Here is a 19709-nt window from a genome sequence, read left to right as displayed (position 1 = left end):
AGAAGTTTTAATTGTCCTGTTTTAAGGTGAATTTGTCTCCCAGTGTCTAGAGCTTAGCTCTATTACGTTTCTTTTTATCCTAAAAAACCCTCCCTAGTTCTTGCAGATGACAGGCATACCCATAACATAATGCAGCCACCACCATGCTTGAAAATATGAAGATTGCTATTCAGTAATGTGTTGTGTTGGATTTGCCACAAACATAACCCTTTAAATTCAGGACATAAAGTTAATTTCTTTGCGCATTTCTTGCAATTCTACTTTTAGTGCCTTATTGCAAACAGGATGCATGTTTTTGAATATTTTTATTCTTTACAGGCTGTTGTGGAGTAACTACAATGTTGTTGACCCAGCCTCAGTTTTCTCTTATCACAGCCATTAAACTCTGTTTTAAAGTCACAATTAGCCTCATGGTGAAATCCTTGAGCAGTTTCTTTCCTCTCTTGCAACTGAGTAAGGAAGGACACCTGTATCTTTGTAGTGACTGAGTGTATTGATACACCATCCAAAATGTAATTACTAACTTCACCATGCTCAAAGGGATATTCTGCTTTATGTTTTTTTACCCATCGTCCAATAGGTTCCCTTCTTTGTGAGGCATTGGAAAACCTTCCTGGTGTGTGTGGTTCAAACCATGTTTCAAATTCACGCTCGACTGAGGGACCTTACAGATAATTCTATGTATGGGGTACAGAGATTAGGTATTCATGAAAAATGTTAAACACTATTACTGCACATAGAGTGAGTCCATGCAACTTAAGACTTGTTAAGCAAATATTTACTCCTGAACTTATTTAAGCTTGCCCTAACAAAGGTCTTGAATACTTATTGACTCAAGACATTTCAGCTTGTCATTTTAATTTGTAAACATTTCTAAAAACATAATTCCACTTTGCCATTATGGGGTATTGTGTGTAGGCCAGTGAAACATCTCAACGTAATCAATTTTAAAATCAGACTAACACAACAAAATGTGGAAAAAGTCAAGGGGTGTGAATACTTTGAAGGCTCTGTACCGACATGTAGTTGTTGATAGACACATTGACTATATTCATCATGCATTACGTGAATCTAAATGGGTGAAGTTAGTCTAAATAAATCTGCAAATAAGTTTTCAAATATCAAGTCCTTTTGACAATACAAATTCTAATCTCCTACTGGTAATCAAATATAAAGTCCATATCACAAATCCACCTGGATAGACTGTGGGATACGTTCCTTGGAGCCGACAGCAACTCACGTCTTAGGTATTTGTTTCAGCTAATTGAGAACAGTAATGACAGCACGTGGTTTGGAGACGGTGTATATAAAAATACAATCAGTCGTATTGAAAAGCAGCCAAGCAGAAACGACGAGGAGCACGGCAGACAGAAAATGATTTAGATGACATTTCACAGAGCAACATCAAGAAATGACCTACTTGTCAAATATGATTTTACTTGTCGAAAGATTTATGAAACCGTTGTAATACATCATTGATTTTGCCAACCACCAATTAGGCTATAACTGCATGCTCTGTCAACACTTAACAAGGAGGCCTCTGTAGTTGTCAGTGGGCTAACAAATTATAAATAATTGAAAAATATATCTTTGGAGATGTTCGTTTTTTTACCCCCAAAATGAATTCCACTTCACATCATTGTAATGTCAATCCATCAATTCAGTAATGTATAAAAGTGAGAGTAACATATTGATGTAAAGTCATACTTGTACTGGTAAACTGTACATAATAAATACAATGTGTGAATGTACTTTCATGGAAAACCTAGAAACATTTCAATCCAACTCCATTCTGTTGAAGTTTAGATTTTTAAATTAACTCTGGAGAGCGGTTGGAATCATTTCATTGAGTGTTCCAAGTCTATCAAACCAGAACGCTCTGTAATATTATGATGACTAAATTTGATGCCATTTGCAATTGCAGAAGTGTTCGGCTGTATATTGTAATGCTGTAAACATTTACAATACAGTTAACATAAATCAATTCCATCAAAACTACTCATACGTGTTACCGGATTCTTTTATTTGTACAAATAGGTTTGAGAAAACATTTTTAAAAAACAGAACTGATTAAAACTTCAGTTTATAATATGACATTAACCAAGATATTCGACTAGAGTCTTGAGTTCCTTGCAGTTCTTGACAACGTCAGGGACAGAAGACAAAGTCTGTAGAGAAAGAAAAGGAAAAAGTGTCAAGTCTAATGCCAAACTATCAATATACACATGAATGACAATTTCTATTAAAGGTAGACTCAGCAAAATGACATTGCCACAAGCAGCACTGCAGATATTGAGATGAGCAAGTTGCAAGTCTTCGCTCTCACACAGTATTTGCAGATGTGCACGGATTCGCATCACGCTTTTACAACTTGGCAGCCACAGGACCAAAACAGCAGAGAAGTGGAGCCTCGCGCTTCAGTGCTCTTAGTTATTGTGGAAATGTACCCACTATGCTGTATACTTTCAACATCTATGTCATATCGCTGAATCTACCTTTAAATTTCAAACAGAAAAATGTATATCCCTGTACTCTCACCTTTCTGACCGTCTCAATCATATCGTCAAGGACTCTAAGTTCCTTCTCCACTTTCTTCTGGTTGGTGTCGTGGATCATTTGCTGTAGAGACAGAGGGGAACATTGAAGATGGTGACTTGTGCATTGGATACCACTTACAGTTGAAGTCGGAGGTTTACATACACCTTTGGCAAATACATTTAAACTCAGTTCTTCACAATTCCTGACATTTAATCTTAGTAAAAATCCCCTGTCTTAGGTCAGTTAGGATCACCACTTTATTTTAAGAATGTGAAACGTCAGAATAATAGTAGAGAGAATGATTTATTTCAGCTTTTATTTCTTTCGTCACATTCCCAGTGGGTGAAATAATCTGTCTGTAAACAATCGTTGGAAACATTACTTGGTGTCATGCACAAAGTAGATGTCTTAACCGACTTGCCAAAACTATAGTTTGTTAACAAGAAATTTGTGGAGTGGTTGAAAGATGAGTTTTAATGACTCCAACCTAAGTGTATGTAAACTTCCAACTTCAACTGTACATATGAAGTGCTTTGCTTAAAGCTGGAATCCTTAGTTGCAACATCCATTTTTGGACTTATAAATTAATTACACACCCCATTGATTCATGAAGAATATAACTTATATAAATGCCTCATGAGCTTAGTTCAACTGTCATACCCCATGAGAACCCAGAATACAAGCGTGTTTAACTCCAATGTTTGTAAACACTGTAAATGTAAAACACTTTATAGCCTCATAACATGGTTAAAACTATAATTTTGATATCATAGATGGAGATGCATCCATAGCTCTGCCTAGGAAATTTGAGAGTGGTTACATTTCTCTAGGCCCATCCCTCAAATGTTTACCAAATCAGAGGCGGGGTGGCACACTTGTGTATAGATCGTATAGACACTTACATGTCTCTTGGCTCTCTCCAGAAGCTTTGCTCTTCCTTCCTCAGCTTCCAACAGAGTCCTCTTTAGTCTTTCCACCTGTGGTGGAGACAGTGTTTAAGGTCCTACTGCCTGTCAAAGACAACTAGTGTTGGAGGGAGAGGATTGCTTCGTCTTTCAAGGCTGCAGGGTTGGTGTGAGGGGATGTATTTGAGATGTAATTGTGGCCAATTTAAAACAACCCAAGGTTGGGTCATGTAGGGCGCTGTGGCGCATTCAGATCGAAATATACTGTGCAGAACGCCCAGTGTCTAGGTGTGGGGACAGCAGGGACATGGACACCGTAGGGTAGCCCTAACAGTTCTTACAGGGATAACAGGCAACCTATGGTCTGGATTGTACCTCTTTCAAAAGGCGGATCTTGTCGTCCATGGAATGCATGCTGTGTGTTGATTGGTTGCCGGTGTTTCTTAGCTCTTCCCTTAGAGCCTGGGACTCCACCTGTGATTGGTGCAGTGAACGGTGCAGGTCTGCCACCTCCCTACGCAGCTCCTACAGAACACAAATACAGAACATAGCAGCAACGTAACATAGGCTAAATGGAAGCACATCATGGCATATAGGTGACAATTCACACGAGGATAAAATGTTGCCTAAGAACTTTTAGGAAGTCTAAATAAAGTGAATGTAGCCAACCAAGTATTTTTTGGTCAAAAAAGTAATATAGTCCCTTACTTTTTTCTCAGATTTGTGCTTGTAAAGAAACTCCCTGGCCTCATTCACTTCACTGCAGATCCTCTTCATAGTGTCAACCTCCTGGTAAAACAGAACAAATGACCTGGGTTCAGACTCAGTCACACAGACCACTATTCACCAAAATACCATATCAGTCAAGTAATCAGACATGTCTCATGTCCTGTAGCCAGGAAAGTAATAACAAATGTCTAGATTTCTCAGTAAAATAATCTATAATGCACAAGTATTGGCAGCACTTTGCCAATATGCTCACAAATACAGGGTTTAACACAGGTAAGAAGTTAAGTGTAACTAAAACTGGTGTTTTTAGTTGTACGGTCTGATCTGAGAGCAGTGTAGTGTCTCACCTGGGCCTTGTTCTGTAGAGCCACCTGGTCCCGGCCTAGCTGGGTCTGGAGACGGCTCAGCTGGCCCCTCAGCTCAGATACCTCAGCCCTGTGTCTGTGGGCCTGGGCCTGCTGCTCCCCCTGCAGCCCACAGCTAGTATCGCAATACAATTATTGGTTAGGTTTACTCAGCGTATCCCAAACCCTGTGCATCAAAGTGTGATGATTAGTTGATTATTTGAATCAGCTGTGTGGTGTTAGGTCAAAAACCAAAACGTGCACCCCGTAAGGTCCCCAGGACAGAGTTTGGGAAACCCTGGGTTTAACCCTAATATGATGGAACTTGACATAGGGCAGGCAGTGTTTCCCACACTGGATTCAACTTGTCAACTAATCATCAAGCCCTCAACGAGTTCAGGTATGTTTGTCCCGGGCTACAACAATGTGTGGTGTTGGGGTTACTGGAGGGCTAGAGTTGGGAAACACTGACTTATGGTGACCAGGAAGGTAAATAAAACAGTAAATAATTGAATGCTTAAAAGGAGAAACTCTAAGCTTCACATCTCAACACAAAATAAATGCCACACACGTCACAGTGCTTACATGGTGTTGTTCAGTGCCTCCTGCTCAGTGTCCTTGCTCTGTCGTAGCTGTGTGATGGTGGAGCTGAGCTCAGAGACTGTGTTAGCCAGGTCTGCTAGCAGCTCCACCACACTACTCTGCTCCTCCTCTGGAGGTACCACTGAAACCAGGAAGGGCAGGCATTTAATGACTGGGCCCAGGACACATCTATACAGACAAACAAATGGGTTGTGTTCAGTCTGGAGACGTTTTGAAACAGTGAAACAGGGGAGGTGCTACGAACTTGTCCAATAAGAACACAGACTTTAGATTTTCGTTGTAAGGTTTTTCTACAGTGTACCCTACTGAACAGAACCCAGATACCCCCCTGGGGTTACCAGCAACCCCCCTGGGGCTACCAGCAACCACCCTGGGGAGATGCGATGGAGGCCTCACCTTGACACTTTTTAGGAGTGATGGGGGCGAGGCGAGTGAAGGCGCTGGTCTCGCTGCCCAACCCTTCAGCTTGTGGTTCCTCTGTCATGTCTAAGGGGGGCTGTGTGTCATTGGCCTGTGCCAGGTCAGTGGTGATGGCCACCATGATGCTATCCACGAAGGAGGTGGAGGGATGACGCTCAACATGGAGGGAGGGCTGGGACACCTCGTCTTTACCACAGACCTCTGGCTTCTGAAATAACGCCACACATCACAACAGACTGAGTCTTCTATGGACTAGTACAGGGTGTGCAGTGTAACAGGGTGTGTGTGATTACCTTGGTGGTCAGAGCAGTGTGAACATCATTGGTCAGTCGTCTCAGTGTGTGGTGTAACAGGGTGACGTCAGTAACAGCCTGGGCTAGCTGCTCTACCAGGTCCAATTGGACCGACTGGGCTCTGGCCTGACTGTCCTCCAGCTCTGCCTGCAAAGCCTCCCTCTCAGCGCTGACACACACACACACACACACACAATAAGCTAAAGACAATTGTTCAATTGTTTGTAATAACCATGTCCCATGTAGTCATATGAGACAATCCCCCCCCCCACACACCCCAGAACTCACAGTTCAACTCATTAAAAATAAATAATGTCTAATAACGAAATGTACTATGACTCCACAGGGAGTGTTACTGGGTCTTACTGGAGGTGGCTGAGGGCTCCTTTGAGGTCCTCACACTGGATGTTCCTCTCCCTGAGCCCCTGTAGGTTAGCCCGGAGGGTCCCCTCGCTCTCCACCACCTGCTCCCTGGCCATATCATTCTCCATCTGTAGGAACTACACAGGGGAGGAGGAACAGAGCTGTTACACACAGCACTCACCACGGTTGAGTTTAGGATCAGAACACAGGAAGAGAGGGAGAGAAAGAGAGAAGAGGGAGATCTACAGAGTAAAAGAAGGAGAAAGAGAGAGACTGGTAAGGAGCAGAGAAAGAGACAGAAAAAGGTAGAGGAACTCAAAGCAAGAGAGAGCACCACCACATACAGTACTGCAGAGATATCCAGAGGTCCCCCTACCTCGTTCATCTCCATCATGCTGTTGAGCTGCACGCGGACTTCATGGAGCTTCTGCAGCTGCAGGCTCTGGCTGTGGGAGTGGCTCTGCAGCTGGCTCAGCTGCTCCTCGCTGTGGGCCAGAGCCTGGGACAGCTCACATACACGCTGCTCTGACTGGACCAACGCACACTCCAACCTGGACATAGGAGGGGTTCAATGAAATGTTATAAAACGAGTTGTTTGGATCCTGGATGCTGATTGGTTGATATGCGAGAGTTGTGGGACAACTCCTCCCACAAAATAGCATGTCCTAATTCCACTGTCCTGCAGCCCAGGCAGGAAATCCACAAACTTTATATCCCTCGGGGTAAAGAAAGCATCTACACATTAGTTTTCCATGCTACTATTTGGTTTGCAACAGTTAGGGGTTGTATAAACGACCTGTCTGCCTCTATGACCTTGCAACAATGTATCATTTTACAAATGGATTTCTCCTGTGCCAGTAGGCTTGAACACAAAACGAATAATTCACCATGGAAACCGTAAACAGTCAGAATTCCATTCATTGCTTAACCAGTGTAGTGCTGCCTATGTAGGCCTATTGGATAATTAATAAATCATTATTTATTGAAGTTCTTGTATCTCATCATTGAATCTCTGCTAGCTAGCTACATGCCAATGATTTGTTTAGCATAGCAACGCGGATTGAAAAGAATGATTCGAATTAACGACTGGGTCAAAACTTGAGAACTAATGACCAGAACACAAAAACAAATTTACTCGTTCAAAATAATATTTAATGAAAAAAATCTAAATCTAGATTTTATTAATATGTTGGCAACTGTTTTATAAAAGCAATAAGGCATGAGAACCCGGGGATTATCATGTGATAACTCCCTCCTAAGGGCTGTTCCCTCTGCCTTGATTCAGGCCTAAGAACATCCCTTAGTCGGGAGTTATCCCTGGGTTCTCTGCTTTATTGCTTAATTAAACTCAATGGCTAAACATGCTTTAATAGTTAAACCAATGTGTATTAATGATATGTGTGTCTTAGTTCATGTTAAATCATCTTTATAGCTGCAATGTGATGGGGCTAAACATAAAAATACATCAGAATAGCCCATTTCAATGGTAAAATACAGATTTAAATAGTAGTGTTGATAAGAGAAATGAGGTAGCTGAGGAGTTCACTTACTGGTTGGCCCGGTCGGTAGCTTGCTGGACTTCTTGCCATGACTGCTGCAACCTGAAATAACAAAGTTAAGGTTATTTTTCTCTATATATATTTTAAAAGAAGTTTAATTGACAACTGCCATAGTTGAAGCACCATAACAGCTTAGAGTGAACTTTGAACTGACTTGGTGGACTCTGCAGCCAGGGCCTGCTCTAGGAAGGCATAGGAGGCCAGGGTAGAGGAGACGGTGGCAGACAGCTCCGTGACCTTCCTCTCCAGCTGAACTCGCTCCTCTTCTCCCTCACTCAGCTTCTGACGCAGAACACCCAACTCTGAGAGAGGGAGAAGGCGGGAGAGCAAGAGGGAGAGAGAATGAGAATGCTAGAAAATAAAAATAAGTGCTGATATGTTTAAACTCACAATAACACTTTAAACTCAAATGCTATCTTCAATGGTTTGTTTCAATCACTACCTGAATTCATGATTGTGGCCTGCAGATTCAAGTCCCCAATCTCCTGTCTGGCATCTTGGAGACTCACGTTGGTTTGGTCCAGTTCCTCTTGGATCTGTCATGTAGAAGTGAGCCACGACGCATTGGAATGAAGCCATAACATTGTGGAGAGACGAGTTGCAGAAGATAACAGAGAACAGAGCAAATATAACAGGCAGTAGAGACATTGTGAGGTGTGGGAGATGAGGAAGATGAGAGAGAAAAGGGAGGTCAGACCTGCTCTCTCTCCTCCACAGCTTGGTCTCTCTCCGAGAGGTGCTGGTCTCTCTCTCCTATAGCGTTGGCTGCCTTCTCATTCAGCTTCACCAGTATAGGAGTTGTCCTCTGGAGGAGACGCCTGGCTGTTTTCAGCTGGGGAGAAAATGACATCTTACACACACGTCATACAGAACAAAACAACACATTGCAACCTGTTGGATGTCTTTTCTTTCCTGACAAGACAATGTAGCCTCCAGGTTAAGACATACCTCTTGATGCAGACTGTCGTGATCACTCATGGTTCCTCTCAGGAGCTCAGATGCAGAGTTGAGGGATTCCACGTAGGCCTTGTTCAATGCAACCTGAGTAAGGACACACATGAGCACGGGAAAACAAATACACAGCACCAAAATAAGCACAAGCCGGGAACCAGGCTATTGCCTCTAGCCCTTATCTCAGACTGTGTGTGTGTGTGTGTGTGTGTGTGTGTGTGTGTGTGTGTGTGTGTGTGTGTGTGTGTGTGTGTGTGTGTGTGTGTTACCTGTTCTGAGTAGGTCTTGTTCAGGGCAGCCATCAGCTCCTGGTGAGATCCCACACTCTCCTCCAGCTCAGAGATACGCACGGCACAGTGAGCCCTCAGCTGCTCGGTCACACCGAAGGCTGCGTCCTTGGCGGTGTAAGCCTCCTCCATCCGTCTCCTCATGTCCTCTCTCTGCTGCAGGGTGTCTCGGACCTTCTGCACCATCCTGCCCTGGGTCTCCTTGCACTTCTCATAAAGGGACTTCATCTGACCATACTGTGTAACCAGGCTCTGCTGGTCCTCTTTAACCAGGTCTCTTATCTGCCTCATGCTGCTGAGAGCCACCTCAGTGTCTCCACTCAGGGCTGTCATGGTGCTCCTGGTGTCCTGCATGCTGTGAAGCAGGTTGTGTAGAGTGGTCTGATCCAGTTCTAGCTCCTTGATCCTCTCCAGGGCCGTCACATACAGGTCTTTGTAGGTTACCGTCTGGCTGAGTTCAGTGTGGTCGGTCTGGACCAGCTTGTCCCTGAGTTCTGAGGGCCCGGGGCCCCTAGAGTGGCCCTGTCCCCTGGCTGTGCACAGCTGCTGCACCAGGGCCTCCACCATGATGAGAGTGGAGGTCAGCCTCTGCTCCAGCTCCTGTCTGGGGACCCCGCACAGGCTCCCAGGGGCCAGACTGACACAGAGAGAAAATAGTCAACTCAGTTACAAACACACGGGAAATACTTGTGCACACTTCTCTCAGACAAACACCAAAAAACAATATTTACATGGTTCATATTACATAAACACAGAACATTTTACAGAGTTCTCACTCACAAACACACACAGTCCAATACTCACTTCCAGAGCAGAGTCTCGGTGCTGGTGCAGGCGTCAGACACAGAGAACTCCCTCTTCCTCTCAAACTGACCTGAGGTGTTGGCACTGCGGTCTGCCTGCCTCACTGGAGTGGTGCCAACACACATGCTGTGGCACTCTACAGCCGTGGTCCCCGCTGTAGTTTCCACTACAGGAGGGGCGGGAGCGGGTGTAGGAGCTAGGGCAGGGTTGCTAACAGGGTCCATCTTGCCCGATGCCAGGATGAGGAATTGGGCCATCTGGATGAGTTGCTGCTGAAAGGGCTTCTCACAAACCAACCTTGGTAAATGATCAAAAAAACCCATCTCTACTTTCTCCACCTTGGGTTGGGATTTTACATGAGGTACATCCACTTCTACCCTCGTCTCCACAGTCTCTGTGACTGGGTCTAGAGAAGGAGGGGGCTTGTGGGTCGATGCGGCACCCACTGCCGTCGAGTTGAACTTGGGCAGAGGCATGGGGCTCTCCAGGACGGCCGCCCAGAGTCGGCTGTCTGGGTTGGCCGGGACAACGAAGCTACCCTCAGCAGAGTTGAGGACACAGCCCCTGCCATTTTCTAGAGCGGAATCCTCCAGTTGGGCGAAAGACGATTTCTGAATGCCCCCTCTTCTGGTCATGGGGTTAGTGCTAAGAACGGGGCTGAAGATCTCAAACTGTAAAGCATCACCACCGCCGGCCCACCTCGCTACAGAGGGGATCTTGGGTAGCTCAGTCAACACGTCAGCAATGTTCTCAGAGCTCGCTTCGTCTGTAGTGTTGGAGAGAAGAGGAGCGCTGTCTCTGGCCCCACTGGACTCCTGCATTGAACCATGAGAACAGGAGTGAGAGACTATCGATGGGTTGTCCTCATCTACAGGTGTGGAGCTCCTGGCCGAGGCTCCAAACTCATTGCAATGGGAGCGGTCAGTTTCCAACTGTATAGATGGAACCACGGCACTGTCTTCATCATGAGGAGAAGAACCCTGTTTGGGGCCTTCAGGGAAAAGCTGACAGGCGACATCATCCAGGTCCTTCAATGACCTTAAGGATGCATTTCCCATTGAGGGCTCACTGATGGCAGCGGTGTCCGCTTTCCACACGGCACCTTCACTTTCCACATGGCTGTAAGGGTGTTTTGCATGATCGGAGGACTGCTCCTCTATGATACTTGGGTTGACCCTGTCGTTGTACGGTAGATGACTGGTCACAGTCTGATTCTCAGGTAGGAGGATAGTGTCTTCGGACACTCTGGTGGACTCTGAGACTTCAACCTCAAGCCCAGTGCAGATGGATTTGAATGTCACATGTCCTTGACCGCCAGTGGCATTTTGAACATCAGTTGACTCTTCATTGGTATGGACCATCTCTATGGATTTCAAAGAACTATTTTGAAGACTACAATGTGTAGGTTCTTTGAAGGAAAGGTGTGCACTAGAGGAGGCCATATTACAATAGAGATGATCTGCGTGGTCATCGATGGACTGCATGTCCAAGTCATCTACTATAACACTTTGATATATACTGCCGTTGTATGGCTGATGGTGGTTTGCAGGCTGATCCGTTGGTAGGAGTATAGTCTCAAGTGCCACCCTAGAAGCCTCTGAAACTTCCACCTCCCCTCCGGTGCAGATGAAAGATTTAAACGTTACATCTCCCTGTCCGCCAGTAACAGTCTCAGTGATGTGGGCTATATCGGTGAACTGTGGAACACTAAGACTGGCGTTTGAACCACCATTAAAGGACAGGTCAGCTTCAGTTGTGGCCAAATCGCTTTCCAAATCACAATACACGTGATCCACATGGTTGTCGCAGCATTGAGTAACCATACTGTCAGAGAGACATGTGTTTTCAACATCATAGCAAGGAAGAGAAGAGATGTTCAGTTGATTCTTGGGTAGCCGGATGGTTTCGTCTACAACCCTTGAAGGCTCTGAAACCTCAACCTCACCCCCAGCACAGATGAAAGACTTGAAGGTAATGTCTCCAAGTCCACTGCTTGTATAAACAGCTGTGTCCTCAGTGGTAGGAGCTGTATCACTAGTAGTAGTTTTATCACTGGGCTTTGGAACACTAGGAGAGCATAGGACCTCAGATGGTGGAGGGCAATGTGTTAACGGGTCTGTGTAGATGAACACAGCATCATTCTGTAGGGAGAATGGGAGAGGTAGAAGGTAAAGTTTAAATTTCAAACAATAGTTCAGTGAACAGGATCCATAGGCCCATAGCTTGGCTGTTCGTCATACCTTGGGTGTTTTGAGGATATTACTGCCCGACCCTGATCTCGATTTGAGTCTAGAAGATGGGGTTGAGAGATGGCGCATTTCGTTCTGGACACACCTCAATGGGGTGCGTTCTCCAGATCTTGTTGAAGGCTGGGTACATTGAGAGAAGCCAACATCCAGTTATTGATAAACAACTTAGCTAGCTAACTAGTTAATGTTAGTGACTGCTATCCACAATTATGGTTGAAAGTTCTGTTCAGTAACTTCATAATACATGTGTGAAATGCAAATCTTACCATGGTCTCTCCAAATGTATGCGATCTTCTAGTGGACATGAGGGCTTGCGTGGCTGGCCTACTGTCAGAATACAAACAACCTGGCATTATTGTTGGAGCCATATCAGACCTGTTACCAACTTGCCTGGCTAGCTAGCGTTCAGATACAAGTGATGGGGTGTATTCATTGGTAGGATTCAGTTGCAAAACGTCTATTGGACTAATTCAAGTAAGTCCCTCCCCGTTTCGTTCCGTTTAAGAAACGTTTTTCAACAGAATCGCCGGAATTAATACACCCCTGATGTAGGTAGTTATGTAACGTTGGAACTATGGAAGATATAACGTTATTAACGTTGACTGAAATTAGCTAATACGCCTACCATTGAGCATATTATCCATTGTGTTAAATGACAGAGCTCATGCAGAATTTGAGTTTCACGGGGACATTTGTGTAACGTTCGCTAGCTAGCGAACGTTAGCTAGAGTTATCCAATAACGTTAGCTGGCTAACGTTGAGACGTGACCCTATTTAAATTATTTGGCTACAAAGCGCTGTAAATAAAAGTCAGAGCTATTTCATATGGTTAATATGAATAGCTACTTAAAATATTTCCTAAAGAAAATGTTTTTGAATTAAGTAAACAAACCTGCTGCAGGAGTAAACGTCAACCGCCTGTTCTTCATTCAAACATGAGTAGGTTCGCTGCTATTGGCTATAAACCGTAAACGTCAAATCCAACGCCTTCCCGTAAATCCATGGGTCGCCTTCAACCAATTACTGCCACCTGCTGTTGTGTTTTTGTTTAGTGTACGGTATTATTTTCAAACGTTTCAGATGCTGCATGTTCACAAAGACAAAATTCAATGGAAGTCACAGCCGAAGCCCATACTGGATTTTAGTAATTTTATTCATATGACTGTATTTTATTTTCATACAAAAGACTCAACATTCAAACATTCCAAATCAAGTTGTATACAAAAACAAACTTTTAGGGAGATTACAGAAATGTCAGATGTATCAACTGCATCTAACCCTCATTGCATCTGTCACACTCAATGATCGGTATTAACTTTTTAATACAGACACAGCAAACTTGAATATATTGAGTACTGCACTATAATCCATCACACAAAAACGACCATCCATATTCCATCATCATCAATAAACCTTCAGATAAGCAAAGCATACATTAATTTCTGTCTGACTAGCTGAACTTTTTCAGCTCCTGGATCCTGACCAGTGGTTTAGAAGTGACCCTTGTCTCCCCCCTACCCTCTAGCTCTGTGGTGCTGAAGCTCCTGCTTGCCAGACCCATCCTGATCATGGGTATCACGGCCACAGTGCAGCGGCGGCGGAACGAGCCGATGGCCGTCCTCTCCTTCAGCAGGCTGTCGCTGATAGCATCCAGGGACATCTTCCTTCCCTTCTCCCGGCGCTGGTGGAGCAGGGCCCACACAGTGGGGCTGGCCCCCAGGCGAGGTGTCCTCCTGCGGTGGTGGAGAGAGGAAGGAGGCCGGGGCTGGGCCTTGGGCCGGTAGGAAAGGCTGATCTGACCCAGTAAGGCCTCGGTTAGACTCCTCATGTCTAGCTTCCAGTCCTTAGATGGGGAGGGGGTGGTTGTCTTCCCTTCCTTCCCCTGCTTAGACCCTCCAGTTAAGGCCTTCTTTGTCTCAGGTTTTGCCTCTGGTGGCTTCACCGTTTTATAGAAGTTCTCCCTCTTTGTCCATAGGGTTTCTGGAAGGGGCTTGTAAGGCAAGTCCTTTCGGAACAATGGAGGTAGACCTTTCGCTGGCTGTGGCTTCGGGTGACCTGTGGCCTTATGGTCAATGGCACAATTAAAGGCATTCTGCTTGACTGCTGTCTGGTGTTTGACCAGAACTTGACCGGGTTTATCATGACCACAAAGCCTGGGGCCTGCGGCCTCAGATATGTCAGTGCTCAGACCGTACTTCTTCATGGTTTTCAGCAGCAGGTCATTGATAGGACCGTTACCTACCTGAGCTGCGTACCACAGAGCCATGTGACCGTGCTTGTCGACGTGGTTCAGGTCATAGTCCAGCGCTTGGAGGAACAGCCTAACCAAACCCAGACGCCCGTACAAGACCGCATACACCAGAGCGGTTCGACCGTGGCGGTCACAGAGCCCCACATGGCCTCTGTGGACCAGGAGCATGCGTGCTACACCGAGGGACCAAGACTCCCCATCATGGAGGCAGCAGAGCATTAAAGGGGTCCTCCTCTCCTCATCCCTGCTGTTCACGTTAGCACCAGCCTCGATTAGCCTTCTAGCTAGGATGAAGTCAGCCTTTAATATAGCCTGGTGGAGATTCAGTGGTCCCATTGTTTCTTAGGCAATTCAAGTCAACTAGTGAAGGCGTTGTTATTGTTGTTTTCTCTCTGTTCAGTGAACTCTTTACATCTGATTTAACAACACACTATTCATTAGTTATAATTTGCTGACCTTAAAAACATCGTCTCCTCAAACGAAAATACCCACTGTGTGTGTGACTCCGAGCCTCCAACTCTGTCTCACACACACACACACTCACAAGAATACAAAGTAGTGGTGTGAAAGTGATTTGCTGTTGCTATTGGAAAGGGGAGTGGTTCTAGTAGTAAATCTATGCCAGGCAATGGAAGGCCCACTCCATCCAACAATGACAAGTTGACCAATCCCACAGACTTGTCACACTGGATATAGACAGAGGGCAATTAAGTTCCCAATATAAATCCCTGAATTTAAAAGACTTTGTACTGGACATTGGATTACTAAAACTGAGAGGTTGACAAAGGTCAAGGGAAATACTGGAAGCAATTTTGGAATCCATATCCTATCATAGCGTAGTGAACATGCCTTTACTAAACAGAACTCAACCGTAAAGATTCCATCTGATAAGTGATAGTGTGCACTGCAGTGTACTGAGGTGCCCTCTCCCAGCCTAGAGGTGCTTGGGATATATACTCTATAATGTAACTTACTTAGTAAAATAAAGTGGTACGATCATACGGTATAACCAACCATTTCAACAAGCACTCTATCTTTACAGGAAAAATAAAACGATGTTTTAATTAAACAATTTTAAAACAAAAATATAAATGAAACATGTAACAATTTCAAGGATTTTACTGGGTTACAGTTCGTATATGGAAATCAGTCAACAGATAACTTTAAAAAAGAAGTAGGGGTGTGGATCAGAAAACCAGTCAGTATCTGGTGTGACCACCATTTGCCTCATGCAGCGTAACACATCTTCTTCGCATAGAGTTGATCAGACTGTTGATTGTGGCCTATATCCAATGTGAAGAAGAAGAGTCTGTTCTTACAGCGGCTCCTCCAATACACTGACCTGGGGTCAGCAGATAGTCATGATTCAACCTTCCTCTGTTCCTAGTTCCCAGTTATCTTGAAAGCACCATAAATCCAGAGAATGCCAGACTTTGGTGAAATCTTCATGACAAAATTTGCCCACAAGAAGGACCCCAGAGCCACCTTCCTGTTCAAGTGAGCACAGCACAACGGTGAGTCCAAAAATGTCTTGTATACTGCTGCATAAATTATATAATATGCCTGGGAGATAAGTATACTGTAGCTAAGAAAGTAATACTAAGTGTATGTTGTGTAGTAAGCTGTACTAACAGGCCCATGTGCCTCACCCTAGTCATTTGGTCCCTTTCCCCCTCAAAACAAAGCCTACTGTTCTGACTTGGTGGTGCACATTTAGCCTATACCCTGTTTTAGAAAAATGTAATAATCAAATATTGTAAGGGCTTTCATTGTCTGCTTATATGCCCCCTTCTGACTTGGTGTACAGGGAAAATACTGTAAGAACGGCCCATGTTCTGAATTCTGTTGCTGTACATTTCAAAAGTGGTGAACAAATAGATTTTTGACAACGTCTGTCTTAGCTTGCTCATTAATGTCTTAATCGAAATGACGGATTGCCTCTTATCCGCTCAATGTTCCCATATGCCATAGTTTGCACATCTCAATTGTCAGTAGAAACCACATTTGTTCAGCAAGTCAGCCATATCAGCAGGTTTTTTTTAAAGCAGTAAATGAGGCTGAAGGAACTGTTTCGATACCAGACAAGGCTCCGTTGATAGGTGTAGCAGTGATAAGGATTAATTCACTCCATGGTGCTGAAAAGAAAGCTTTGCTGTTGGGACAGTTTGTGGGCACCGTTTGTCACCGTTATAATGCAGTTAAGTATTGTTTAGTGTTGTGTTGTGTAGTGGCTTTGCTGGCATGCATCTAAAAAAACAAGTTGAGTTTGCCCCACCAAGATTTACATGCTAAAATTATTTGACAACTTGGAACAGCGCATCATGCCATTTAGGCTGGCACATTTTCAGTCTGCGTAATCTCCAACAGCCTACTGTCACTCACAGATTCAGACTTGAGGCAAATAAGGCTATTTTCTTGCCTGCCGAAACCTCCCCCCCACCCCCCCTTCTATTTTGGACCCTTATTCTTTGGACACTGTGTTAACAAACCTCCAGACGAGCTTCAATGCCATACAACACTCATTCTGTGGCCTCCAACTGATCTTAAATGCAAGTAAAACTAAATGCATGCCCTTCAACCGATCGCTGCCCGCACCCGCCCGCCCGTCTAGTAATCAAATCAAATCAAATCAAATTTTATTTGTCACATACACATGGTTAGCAGATGTTAATGCGAGTGTAGCGAAATGCTTGTGCTTCTAGTTCCGACAATGCAGTAATAACCAACAAGTAATCTAACCTAACAATTCCACAACTACTACCTTATACACACAAGTGTGAAGGGATGAAGAATATGTACATAAAGATATATGAATGAGTGATGGTACAGAACGGCATAGGCAGGATGCAGTAGATGGTATAGAGTACAGTATATACATATGAGATGAGTAATGTAGGGTATGTAAACATAAAGTGGCATAGTTTAAAGTGGCTAGTGATACATGTATTCCATAAAGATGGCAAGATGCAGTAGATGATATAGAGTACAGTATATACATATACATATGAGATGAGTAATGTAGGGTATGTAAACATTATATTAAGTGGCATTGTTTAAAGTGGCTAGTGGTACATTTTTACATAATTTCCATCAATTCCCATTATTAAAGTGGCTGGAGTTGAGTCAGTATGTTGGCAGCGGCCACTAAATGTTAGTGGTGGCTGTTTAACAGTCTGATGGCCTTGAGATAGAAGCTGTTTTTCAGTCTCTCGGTCCCTGCTTTGATGCACCTGTACTGACCTCGCCTTCTGGATGATAGCGGGGTGAACAGGCAGTGGCTTGGGTGGTTGTTGTCCTTGATGATCTTTATGGCCTTCCTGTGACATCGGGTGGTGTAGGTGTCCTGGAGGGCAGGTAGTTTGCCCCCGGTGATGCGTTGTGCAGACCTCACTACCCTCTGGAGAGCCTTACGGTTGTGGGCGGAGCAGTTGCCGTACCAGGCGGTGATACAGCCCGACAGGATGCTCTCGATTGTGCATCTGTAGAAGTTTGTGAGTGCTTTTGGTGACAAGCCGAATTTCTTCAGCCTCCTGAGGTAGAAGAGGCGCTGCTGTGCCTTCTTCAAAACGCTGTCTGTGTGGGTGGACCAATTCAGTTTGTCCGTGATGTGTACACCGAGGAACTTAAAACTTTCCACCTTCTCCACTACTGTCCCGTCGATGTGGATAGGGGGGTGCTCCCTCTGCTGTTTCCTGAAGTCCACAATCATCTCCTTTGTTTTGTTGACGTTGAGTGTGAGGTTATTTTCCTGACACCACACTCCGAGGGCCCTCACCTCCTCCCTGTAGGCCGTCTCGTCGTTGTTGGTAATCAAGCCTACCACTGTAGTGTCGTCCGCAAACTTGATGATTGAGTTGGAGGCGTGCATGGCCATGCAGTCGTGGGTGAACAGGGAGTACAGGAGAGGGCTCAGAACGCACCCTTGTGGGGCCCCAGTGTTGAGGATCAGCGGGGTGGAGATGTTGTTACCTACCCTCACCACCTGGGGGCGGCCCGTCAGGAAGTCCAGAACCCAGTTGCACAGGGCGGGGTCGAGACCCAGGGTCTCGAGCTTGATGACGAGTTTGGAGGGTACTATGGTGTTAAATGCTGAGCTGTAGTCGATGAACAGCATTCTCACATAGGTATTCCTCTTGTCCAGATGGGTTAGGGCAGTGTGCAGTGTGGTTGCGATTGCGTCGTCTGTGGACCTATTGGGTCGGTAAGCAAATTGGAGTGGGTCTAGGGTGTCCGGTAGGGTGGAGGTGATATGGTCCTTGACTAGTCTCTCAAAGCACTTCATGATGACGGAAGTGAGTGCTACGGGGCGGTAGTCGTTTAGCTCAGTTACCTTAGCTTTCTTGGGAACAGGAACGATGGTGGCCCTCTTGAAGCATGTGGGAACAGCAGACTGGGATAAGGATTGATTGAATATGTCCGTAAACACACCAGCCAGCTGGTCTGCGCATGCTCTGAGGACGCGGCTGGGAATGCCGTCTGGGCCTGCAGCCTTGCGAGGGTTAACAGTGATACTCTGGACGGTTCTGACTTAGAATATGTGGGCAACTACAAATACCTAGGTGTCTGGTTAGACTGTAAACTCTCCTTCCAGACTCACATTAAGCATCTCCAATCCAAAATTAAATCTAGAATCAGCTTCCTATTTCGCAACAAAGCATCCTTCACTCATGCTGCAAAACATACCCTCGTAAAACTGACTATCCTACCGATCCTTGACTTGGGCAATGTCATTTACAAAATAGCCTCCAACACTCTACTCAGCAAATTGGATGTAGTCTATCACAGTGCCATCCGTTTTATCACCAAAGCCCCATATACTACCCACCACTGCGACCTGTATGCTTTCGTTGGCTGGCCCTCGCCTCATATTCGTTGCCAAACCCACTGGCTCCAGGTCATCTATAAGTCTTTGCTAGGTAAAGCCCTGCCTTATCTCAGCTCACTGGTCACCATAGCAGCACCCACCCGTACTATGCGCTCCAGCAGGTATATTTCACTGGTCACCCCCAAAGCCAACTCCTTCTTTGGCCGCCTCTCCTTCCAGTTCTCTGCTGCCAATGGCTGGAACGAATTGCAAAAATCACTGAAGCTGGAGTCTTATATCTCCCTCACTAACTTTAAGCATCAGCTGTCAGAGCAGCTTACCGATCATTGCACCTGTACACAGCCCATCTGTAAACAGCCCACCCAACTACCTCATCCCAATATTGTTATTTATTTTTTTGCTCCTTTGCACACCAGTATCTCTACTTGCACATTCATATTCTGCACATCTATCACGCCAGTGTTTAATTGCTAAATTGTAATTATTTCACTACTATTGCCTATTTATTGCCTTACCTCCCTAATCTTAATACATTTGCATACACTGCATATGGATTTTTCTATTGTGTTATTGACTGTACGTTTGTTT

General features: G+C 44.9%; 1 protein-coding gene across 1 annotated transcript; it reads right to left on the bottom strand.

Annotated features, from left to right (window-relative positions):
* Positions 1-2002: 2002 nt before the first annotated feature.
* On the bottom strand, positions 2003-12978 carry LOC120052274. Its single transcript, XM_038999094.1, has 21 exons — positions 12938-12978; positions 12312-12372; positions 12037-12165; positions 9797-11937; positions 8975-9629; positions 8703-8795; positions 8452-8586; positions 8197-8290; positions 7909-8056; positions 7746-7796; positions 6572-6746; positions 6199-6332; positions 5833-6001; positions 5516-5747; positions 5102-5240; positions 4520-4652; positions 4152-4232; positions 3819-3968; positions 3441-3515; positions 2539-2619; positions 2003-2168 (listed from the first exon to the last, which is right to left on the bottom strand). Exons 2-21 carry the CDS (start codon positions 12348-12350, stop codon positions 2097-2099), a joined length of 4926 nt encoding a protein of 1641 aa, XP_038855022.1. The 5' UTR covers positions 12351-12372; positions 12938-12978; the 3' UTR covers positions 2003-2096.
* Positions 12979-19709: the final 6731 nt, after the last annotated feature.

The sequence above is a fragment of the Salvelinus namaycush genome, chromosome 8 (genome assembly GCF_016432855.1).
Source record: "Salvelinus namaycush isolate Seneca chromosome 8, SaNama_1.0, whole genome shotgun sequence".
Lineage (NCBI taxonomy): Eukaryota > Metazoa > Chordata > Actinopteri > Salmoniformes > Salmonidae > Salvelinus > Salvelinus namaycush.
The sequence above is the reverse complement of the archived record's forward strand: the minus strand, read 5'-3'. Positions and strand labels throughout refer to the sequence as shown.